Source organism: Phoca vitulina, unplaced genomic scaffold, assembly GCF_004348235.1.
Source record: "Phoca vitulina isolate PV1807 unplaced genomic scaffold, GSC_HSeal_1.0 scaffold59, whole genome shotgun sequence".
Classification (NCBI taxonomy): Eukaryota; Metazoa; Chordata; class Mammalia; order Carnivora; family Phocidae; genus Phoca; species Phoca vitulina.
The window spans coordinates 7,547,775-7,557,960 of record NW_022589762.1 but is presented as its reverse complement, the minus strand read 5'-3'; the positions used below and the strand labels follow the sequence as shown (position 1 = coordinate 7,557,960).

Sequence of the window (10,186 nt, the reverse complement as noted above, 5' to 3'; positions counted from 1 at the left end):
CGCTCCGCTGCCCTCTCCAACCCTCCAACTGGGACCCAGCTGGGCGGCAGTCCTGCGGCGCGGCAGTGGGAGGGTTAAACCGCGCGTGGCCCACCGCGGGAGGGGGAGAGGCGGAGACCTCGCGCTCGGAGCTGCCGCGCCGAGCCCAGCCGAGCCGAGCGCAGCCCGAGCCCAGCCGAGCCCAGCCGAGCCGAGCATCTCCCGCCGCCGCCGCCGCCGCCGCCGCCCCGCGCCCCGGGCGCCCACCCCCCACCCTCTCCAGCGCCCCGGCTGCCGGCCAAACCCCCCGACCATGCCCCGTGCCCCACAAGCCCCCGCGACCCCCCAGCCCCGCGCCGCCCCGAGCGCCCGCAGCTGTCGCGCCGCCGCGCCAGGCATGCAGGTGAGCGAGAGGGACCCCCCACGCCCCCGCCCGCGGGAGCCCGGCCCTGCCCTTCCCGACTCGGCGCCCTCGGCCCCCCGCCCCTCCCGGCGCGGTCCCTGGCCCGGGCTCGAGCCGCCGGCCCCGAGGCGCGCCTTCCCCGCCGCGCTCTCCATCCCTCCGCGGGTCCCGACTCCATCCTGCCCTCCTGGCGCAGCGGTCACAGTCCCCGCGGCTGCCTCCATCCCGCCTTCGGCTCAGCCCTCGGCTCCGTGTATCCTCCTGCCTCGGGTTCCCTTTCTGCTCTCGGCGCTGCCTGCCTCGCAGTCCCTTCGCTGACCTCCTGGTCCTCGCTTTCCTCCCCACTCCCGCCCTTTCCAGCCTGCCCGGGGAGCGCGGGCCGGTGGGAGGGGTGGGCCCGGGGCAGCGCTGGGGATGGGGCCCGGTTCCCCCACCCCAAGGCTCCCGCCCCACCCCCAGCTCGTCTCCTGCGCACAACAGGTCGGTGAGAAGCGAGGAGAGGGTGGGGGTGGCGCGCCAGGCTGGGGACTGCGGGCTTCCTGGAGGGGGTGGCTAAAGGGGATGCGGGGCTCAGGGACTGGAGTTGACGTTGGTTTGGGGGGGGGATGCATAAGGCTGAGAGGCAAATGAGTCCTGGAGTCAGCTGGCCACAGATGTCCCCGTGAGCCCTTCTCCGCTTCACTGGTTCGCTCTAACCTCCTTCCTCCCTCCCTCGATCCCTCCCTCCAGCTTCCTTCTCTTCGCGTCCCTCTCTCCCTTCAGCCCACCAGGCTCCCATCCCTATATCTTTCCAGAGCTCCATATCCCTTTACATTTGAAGAAACACTTTCCAACTCCTCCATCTTTGCTGCTCCGTTTTCAGTCCCCCGTCCCTTCCTCTTCTCATCTGGTCCTCGGTATGATGTTCTCTCCTTTTCCATTTCCTTTCTCCGCGTCCCTGGTCTTCTCCACCCCTTTTCTCTCTTCCCCTTCCACTCTCTCCACTTCCCGTCCTGCCTAGACCTTTCTTTCCCTGTCCTCCTGCCCTTGCCTCTTCTTCCCCTGATCCTGCGACCCCTTCGCTTTCCCTGTTTCCCTCTCTCACCTGTACTCCTAGCTTGTTCTCCCTTCAGCATCCTCCAGGCTTCCAATCTTCCGTACCCACACCCTTCCCAGTCCATCCTCTTTCAGGCGGACTCCTCTCCCTCCTGCCGTGCTCTGTGCCCAGTTCTTCACCTTTCTTTCACCTTTCTCTTCTCCTCATACTCTTACCATTCACCCCTCTCCCCACAGCCCACTTCCCCTTGCCCTTCCCCAGACTTTCCCATCATATTCTCCTGTTATTCTCTGAGAGCACTTAGTGTGCAGATTTAGACCCAGAATCCAGAGGACCCAGGGTGTCATATCCTCATCCACTCTGGGGAGCCTGGCCCCCCTGGATCCACCCCCTTCAGCTCTGAGAACATGTCCTTCCTCTTTCAAAACCCAACTATCCAGATTCTCCCAGGACTCTACCCAGGAGAGCTACATTTGAGGGGGTGGCCTCTCCCCAGCTCCACCTCCCTTCAGAGAGCACCTATGCATTTGGATGATTTAACATTGAGCAAAAATTATACTCTGTAGTTTCTCTCCCACCCACCTCTGTCTTTCTCTGTTTCTTCTTTTTTTTTTTTTTTTTAATTTTATTTATTTGACAGAGAGAGACACAGCGAGAGAGGGAACACAAGCAGGGGGAGTGGGAGAGGGAGAAGCAGGCTTCCCAGAGAGCAGGGAGCCTGATACGGGGCTCTATCCCAGGACCCTGGGATCACGACCTGAGCCCAAGGCAGACGCTTAACCACTGAGCCACCCAGGCGCCCCTCTTTCTCTGTTTCTTTCTTTCCATCCCTCCATCCCCTATTTCCCTTCTCCTGAAGATGTAGATTCCCCGGGGCCCATCAGAAGAGAACCGCTTGGGACTCCAAGCAGGCTGGGCAGGCTGGAGTGCTCCCCTTGTGCACTCGCCGCCACACACACATTCACGCACTCACTCAGATTGACTTCCTCTTCCCTCCCCCACTCTCAGACTCCCTCCCTAGCGGTAGGTGCTCAAGGAATCACAAGGTTCTTGGCTCTAAATTAAGCTCCAACAAGAGCTTGGAGCTGTGGGCAGAGGAAGTGAGAAGGCAGGAAGCCAGAGAAGTAAGAGTAGACCCCGAGGTGGGGAAGTTACAAGGATCTCTGGGCAGTAGTAGATAGGGGCTGGGGGCTGGACAGGAACCACTCTGGGAGATCCCCCCACCCCCCAGAAGGATGCTAAGCGGCAGCTGACAGCCTCGGAGGATCTGGAGGGTTGATCCGGGTAGGACTGGTGGCTGAATGAGCTGGGGAAGCGCTCAGGGCAGGGTTGGGATGTGACGACCCCCTCTCTCCCCCAGTAAAGGCTGAAAATCTGGGTCACAGCTGAGGAAGAGCTCAGACATGAAATCCAAGATGTGGTAAGTTTGGCACAGCAGAGGGAGCCTGGAGTCCACTTCTCCTGGGGTCCCGGCCTCTTCCCTCCTAGGTCCACCCTGGGCCTTCCTTCCTAAGGGCCAGACCCTAGGAAGGGAGGAAATGAGGCCAATCTTCCCAAAGCCCACCTGCTTTTCCCGAGAAAGCTGGAGGGAGGCAGCCCGGGACCTCTGGTATGAGCCTGTGCTCCGCACACAATAAGCCCAAGACAGACGGGCTTTGTCTCACCCCCCTTCTCTCCCTTCTTGCAGGCCCACACTGCTCCTGTCCCACCTCCTCCCTCTTTGGCCACTGCTGTTGCTGCCCCTCCCACCACCTGCTCAAGGTTCCTCCTCCTCCCCTCGAACCCCACCAGCCCCAGCCCGGCCCCCCTGTGCCCGGGGAGGCCCCTCTGCCCCACGCCACGTGTGCGTGTGGGAGCGGGCACCCCCACCAAGCCGATCCCCTCGGGTCCCAAGATCGCGTCGGCAGGTCCTGCCAGGCACTGCACCCCCTGCCACCCCATCTGGCTTTGAGGAGGGGCCACCCTCATCCCAGTACCCCTGGGCTATTGTATGGGGCCCTACAGTGTCTCGAGAGGATGGGGGGGACCCCAACTCTGCCAATCCTGGATTTCTGCCCCTGGACTATGGTTTTGCAGCCCCCCATGGGCTGGCAACCCCACACCCCAACTCAGATTCCATGCGGGGTGATGGAGATGGGCTCATCCTTGGAGAAGCACCTGCCACCCTGCGGCCGTTCCTTTTTGGGACCCATGGGGAAGGTGAGTGCGAGTGGGAGAGCCTGGTAGGGGGCATCTAGGGGTGGGGAGGCTGGTTGAAGTCTCTAGGGGCAGCAACAGAGATCTTGTCTGTTAGCTCCTCCCACAAATGTGTCAGGCTCTGTGCCGGCACAGGGGCAGAGATGAAACACCCTCTGAGCCCTGGAGGGACTCAGGTCCACTGGACAAGACAGACGTGTGAACACTCAGGGATGAGTCAATGTACTAAGTGCTCTAATAGAGGCACACACAGCATGTTTTTAGGAAAAGAAGGGAGGGACTTTTGCCTGGGGATCAGGACACCTTCCAAGAATTGACATTGGAGCTGGACCTTGAAAATGGAGTGGGAGTATTCCATGCAGAAGAACACCTTGAATGAAAGGGACCTTCAGGGTGACATTTCTGCTCAAGGAATGCCAAGATAGGGCCAGTTTGGGGGTGGGGCTAGTGCAGAGATGGACATTTCCACCCCTAGTTTCTATGCAGAGAGAGGGGTTCTCTCTGACCTTGGAGCCTCCTCTTCATCACATGTACACAGAAGATTTGGGACTGTGGAGGAAAAGAACTAAAAACTTCAGGGAAAGCTGATGCTAAGAGTGAAGGGCGGGGGGTCAGGAAAGCAGAAAGAGTTGGACATTGTGGATTCAAATGGCAACGCTCCGCAAGCTTATTGAACCTGCAGCCTAATCCCATACCCCACCCCCTCTTGGCTCCTACCACCTCAGGCCTCCCTAAAACTTTCTCCCCCCCAATCAGGTGTGGACCCCCAGCTCTATGTCACAATTACCATCTCCATCATTATTGTTCTTGTGGCCACTGGCATCATCTTCAAGTTCTGGTAAGCTGCAGGGAGGAGGGTGCTGGCAGATGGGGACCTAAGTTTGGCAATGTTTGGCTGGAAGGAGGGCAGGAGCAAGGGCAGCATTTTTGCTGGAGGTGGGCTAGGAAGTGGTGGATTTAAGCAAGAAAAACCTTGGGAAAAGGTGGTAAGGATTTGGGTGGGGGAGATGGTGAGGAATCAGGGCAAATTCCTTTTCCCAGGGAAATACAAGGATAATGGGAAAGGGAGGAGAATTATTTATGTGCACTGGGGGCTTGCAAGGGATGCCTTGGTGGGCATCCCTTGTCCCCATTTCCTCCAAGACAGAGAAAACTGACCCATTCTGCAGAGCCCCTTCTTGGGGCTGCCTGGGGAGGAGGGAGAAAGTCTGGAGGTTTCTTTGCACGCATTTAATAATGGGTCACTCAGTCCTTCACACTTTGCTGAGAGAATCATTAGACTCAGGTGTCCAGGTCATTAGCTGATTTTGAACTAGAACTAAACCTTCCAGGCGCCTGCTGAGGAGAGAAATGGCTCTTCCGGGTATGTATGGGGGAGGGGGCAATTCTGGGGGACTCTGTGTTGATGGGGAGGAGGTACTGATTCTGCGGGTCTGGACCAGGTCCGGAGGATGGTTTACATCCCTGAACCCCCTGGGGGATAGGGAAAGTAGTTTTATGGACACTCAGTCTCCAGATACTTGATATAGGGAACTGTTAAGAGGCCCGTTTCTCTGCTGTAGGATGTTGGGGTGTCTGAGGGAGGCTGGGCGTCACCAGCACTGCAGGCCCAGGATGGGGGCTTCTTAAATGTGTGAGAGAACCTCTTTCCTTCCTGTGTACCAGCTGGGACCGAAGCCAGAAGCGGCGCAGGCCCTCTGGGCAGCAAGGTGCCCTGAGGCAGGAAGAGAGCCAGCAGCCGCTGACAGACCTGTCCCCAGCTGGGGTCACTGTGCTGGGGGCCTTCGGGGACTCGCCTACCCCCACCCCTGACCATGAGGAGCCCCGAGGGGGACCCCGGCCTGGGATGCCCCAGCCCAAGGGGGCTCCAGCCTTCCAGTTGAACCGGTGAGGGCAGGGGCAAAGGGCTGGGAGGGCTGGGAGGTAAGGCAACTTTGGTCCAGAGCCTCGGATGGGGGTGTTCCCTCCTGGGTGGGTGGGGAGGAGGTAGACCTAGACCCCACACAGCCCCTGGCCCTCCCTAGGACTGGACCAGGTCCTCTCTAGGGGACCCTTCCTTCTCCCGCTCTCTGTGGATCTCTGTCCTGTTCTCACGCTGTCATTTAACTCAACTCTGCCCTCTTATCCTGGAGTCCCTTTTTTGCCTTGGACTTCCCTTCGATTCTGGCTTACCCAGTGGTTCCTGACTGTGCCCTCTCCCTCTTCCTCTCAGGATTCCCCTGGTGAATCTGTGATGCCCCCCAATGTTGGGGTGCCGCCAAGCAGGAGGCCAAGGGGCCGGCATAGCCCCCATCCCACTGAGGGTGGGGCAGCTGTGGGAGCTGGGGCCACAGGGGCTCCTGGCTCCTGCCCTTGCAAACCACCCTGGAACCCTCACTGGCCCCATAGGCAATCCTACCTGCTCACCCTCCTTTAGGTGGGGGGCCTCACATATTTGTGGCTTCTGGTCCCCCATCCCCTCCCTTGCACACTCACATGAAAGCCTTGCACACTCACCTCCACCCTCCCGGGCCATCGCACACATTTGTGCCCTTGTACAGCCAGTCTGCACCCTCTCTCCACCCACACCGCCCCTTCCCATCCCTCACATTCGCCCTTTGTTTCACACTCTTCGCTCTCTTCCTCCCACATTCCAGGCTCAGCTCAGTCACTCAGTGGTCAGTGGGTGACTCTCTCGTTACCTCTCACTCGCATTTCCTGGCCCCATGTTGTGGTGTTGTGTGTTGTGCTTACACTCTCCCTCATGAACACCCACTGATCTAGTTTCTGTGGCCCCTGCATGCTGCCCCAGAGGTGGGTGGGAGGTGAGCTGGGGGCTTCTCGTGCCCCCATCTGTCATGGTCCCATCCCATTCCATGTCATGTGTTTCATTGTCTCCCCCATCCCACTCCAAGGGCGTGCTCATTACCCTGAGGGCTCCCCCATGGGAATGGGGTAGTGAGGCCCCAAAATTCCCCCCAACTGCTAAATTCTGTTGTCTGGGAGATGGGTATTGGGGAGTCACCTGCTGCACTACATGAGAAAGGGGCTCCCATTTGCCCTTCCCTTCCTCCTAAGTCCCTTTTGTCTTGTCTGTCCTGGCTGTCCGTGTGTGGGTCACTCTCTGGAATTCAGAGTCCCTGAGCCAGTCCTCCACTTCCAGGCCTCCCTGAGGGTCTCCCTAACTTCATCTGGGCTGCCAGGGACTGGGGCCAGCTGGTTCAAGGCCATCGGGAGCTCTGCCTCCCAATCTATCCCTCCCCTTCCTGGCCTCCCTCACACTCCTCCTCCCTGCCCTCCTTGGTTTTTTCACTTCTCCCTCCTTTGCCTGTCCCCCGCCCTTCCCCTCACATTTGTCCCTACGTCTCACCATTTTTCCACCTTCTTCCTTTCTTCCTCTCTTACCTGGCTCCTATGCTGTGATATATATTTTTGTATTATCTCTTTCTTCTTGTGGTGATAATCTTGAATTCTTGTGGGATGTAAGTTTCAAAATTTTCAAATAAAGCCTTTGCAAGATACTGGAGTCCCCTGGTTCTGCTTATGAACCCTGAAGAGAGGAGAGGGAGGCGGCAACAGGCAACCAAGAAGGGAGGAAAAGAAGGATGGGAGATTGGAGGGAAACCTTTAAGATTCAGTGTGAACTGGCCTGCTCTGACCTGGAGTTAGGGTTCCTGGGCTTTTTTTTTAAGTGGGGTAGGGGCAGAGGGAGAGGGAGAAAGAGAATCTTAAGCAGGCTCCCAGCCCAGTGGGGAGCCCGACGTGGGGCTTGATCTCATGACCCTGGGATCATGACCTGAGTCGAAATCAAGAGTCAGGCGCTTAACTGACTGAGCGACCCAGGTGCCCCTTGGGCTTTAACTTGGGAGAGAATGGAAGGGAGAAACTGAAGGGAGCAGCCAGAGCAAGAGAAACTAGAGTGGCTTGCTTGTTACTTGCCAGGGAAGGTCAAGAGAGACCATGAGAAAGGAGACAGAGAAAAGGGACAGGCAATGAAGCAAGCAAGAAAAGGAGGAGAGAGCTGATAAGACATATGGAGGGTAAGGAGTGAAAGGAGGAGAGAGAAATGGAGTAAAGAGGAAGAGGTGAGAGGGGCCACAAGAAAGAGGCTGCCCTGCTTGGTTTATTTTCTGCCTTGCTCCCTAACTCACCCCCATCTACAGCTGCCCCCCAAAAGCTGTGCAGCATTAGAACCCCTGTGGTTAACTCTCCCTAGCTTTCCCCACTCTGCCCTCTCTGAAAGAGAGGCGCTGCTAGGGTGTGGGGGTGGAATCAAGGGGTATGTCTGGGGGAGGGAACACAGGCTGCCCAGCTGGGATCAATCACCTCTGAGCCCCCCATTCTAGGTTTGGCTCTAGTGACAGCCTTGCAAGAGCCCACACATCAGCCTCTCAGCTGCTGCTAGGCTCTGTTGCCACGGTAACCACCCAGGTCCCATTTCTCCCCTGCCCCCATCTGTGCCCCACTTGCTCCCTGGAAATGGGGAGCTCCAGGGAGGAGACTGTAGTGAGCGAGTCTGGGCTGCCCCGGACTCTGAATGCCTCCATGTATTTATCTTTGCAGCTAGAATTAGGAGTGTATAGGTGTTGGTAGGTGTGTGTTTTAGGTGTTGGGGAGCTTTACTGTCTACTCAAGGAAGTGTGGCTGAATCCATATAGCACACAATGGTGAGTGGGGAGGAGGGAGCATATTTCTCAGGATCAGAACAGTATATACTTTCAGGGCATCAGTCTCCCTAAGAAAAACAGAGTGCTACAGAGGAAAAAGGCAGAGCAGGGGCAAAAGGAGTCATGAACCAACTAAAAGCAGAGGTGCAAAGCCAACAGCTGCTGAGGAGGGCTCCAGGTCAACTCAGTGGGGCCTGTAGAGATCCCAGCAGCAGCTGGTGGAGGGAGAGGGCTGGATGGAACATGAGGGTGCAGGAAGAGGTGCCGAGGACATGGGTCGGGGGCAGTAAGGGTGAGATCTGAGGTGGATGGGAGAAGAAGCCTCACTAACATTTCCCTTCTTTCCCCCCAAGAATCTAGTCTTTGTCAGGTCAGGGTGGGTGGGCGAAAAGGAGCACTGGCTTAGAAGGGGAAGGAGCTCAAGTGCCTGGAGAGCACGCTGGGGCTCTATCACCCTCTGCCAACTGTAGTTCTTCTGAGGGACAGTGTGACCCCGAGGTTCATCCATATGCAAAAGGCATGCATGAAGGCCCCTAATGAAGAGGGAATTAATTATTGCCTGATTAGCCTGCTGTTTCTCTAAATTTAAATAAATTAAAATACACCAGCAAGACACTGGGAAATCCTCACCTGTTCCTTCTCCCTAAATGCCCTCCTTCCCTATGGAAAGTCATATGGCAGGGAAAGACAGGAGAAAGGAGATGTCCTAGTCTTCCCAGTTGTCCTAAAGGAAATATCCCAAACTACCTCACATCGTCAGGATAACCACAAAGAGTTGGGAGGCCCTGGGGAACAGATCCTAACCTCTATCTCTCATGAAACTGAAACAGACTATGGGGCCTTTGGAGGTCCTTGAAGGTTGCAAGTGGTAGAGCAGAGAGTCACTGCTTAGTGAGAGACCAAAAATACCAAAAAATGGTCATACTACCCTTTTGGTTCTTGGAGGCCACACATCACAAGCACCACTGGGACCAGCATCTCTCATCACTATACTTTCTTTGCCTCCTGAGCTGTGCATCAGATGACTCAGCCAGGCTTCTCTTAAGCATTTTTCTGGAATGCTTACCATTATGGCTCAGACCAAACCAGGAAATGGGGAAGCCCCCAGGAGGAGGGATCTCCCAGGCAGAGCTCAGGGTGTGGAAGTGATTCAAGATGGAAACAGTGTGCCAGCTGGAAAACCCCAGGCTAAAATTAACAGCCCTCCTCCCCCTACGCCCCACATTTAACTCTAAAGCTCTTCTGTAAGGAGTTCAAAGCACTTAAAAAACTGGCTTCTTATAGCAAGGGCAGGAGCAGGGCTGACAGTTGGAGACACTGAGGCTCAGGGAGTACCAGTTAATGAAAATAGGAAAAGAATAAGAGGACCACCGGGACTTAGAGTGATTACTACCATTTTGCTCCCACTTCTTTACCTCAGCCTCCAAAGTCAACGTTTCTGGAATTAGCCATTTCTAACCCATGCAGCAACTAGGTCTGGTCACATCTGAGCCCTTAAGATCTTATCCTGCCAACTGTTGCTATTCAGTTAACACAGACTGAGTGCAGAGCCCAAAAAATATGGTTGAGAGAGTAGACATTTTCAAAAGGATATAAACTATAATTACAAACCAAGGATACATATCTCCTATTTAAACCTTTAACTTAAATGTTTATTTTTAGGTGTTTTTTGCTACTTCCTTGCTGTGAAAAAAAAAATCACTTAAATCTTCAGAGTCTTATTTTCATTATCCATAAAGAGAACATTACAATTATTTTTATTTGCGTTGTTTTGCTTTCTAAGCAAGGGGCTATTACTGTTAGTAGGAAGGACTTCAATTCTGCTTCAGCCAAAATAGAGCTCAGCTCAAGGGGATTCTGGCCAGATCAGGGTGCAGGCAGCATTCATTTACTCAAATAGCATATATTTATTCAGCATCTGCTTCG

At 55.9% G+C, this 10,186-nt stretch overlaps 1 protein-coding gene across 2 annotated transcripts; it reads left to right on the top strand.

Annotated features, from left to right (window-relative positions):
* Positions 1 to 336: 336 nt before the first annotated feature.
* PIANP (PILR alpha associated neural protein) lies at positions 337 to 7,224 on the top strand. Of its 2 annotated transcripts, XM_032390912.1 has the most exons (6): positions 337 to 382; positions 2,779 to 2,838; positions 3,106 to 3,617; positions 4,371 to 4,452; positions 5,280 to 5,501; positions 5,827 to 7,224. In XM_032390912.1, the coding sequence occupies exons 2-6, from the start codon at positions 2,822 to 2,824 to the stop codon at positions 5,846 to 5,848; spliced, it is 855 nt and encodes a 284-aa protein (XP_032246803.1). In that variant the 5' UTR covers positions 337 to 382; positions 2,779 to 2,821; the 3' UTR covers positions 5,849 to 7,224. The 2 variants fall into 2 exon arrangements, with proteins under 2 accessions (XP_032246803.1, XP_032246804.1); XM_032390913.1 differs by lacking the exon at positions 337 to 382 and having other exon boundaries at positions 2,255 to 2,838.
* Positions 7,225 to 10,186: the final 2,962 nt, after the last annotated feature.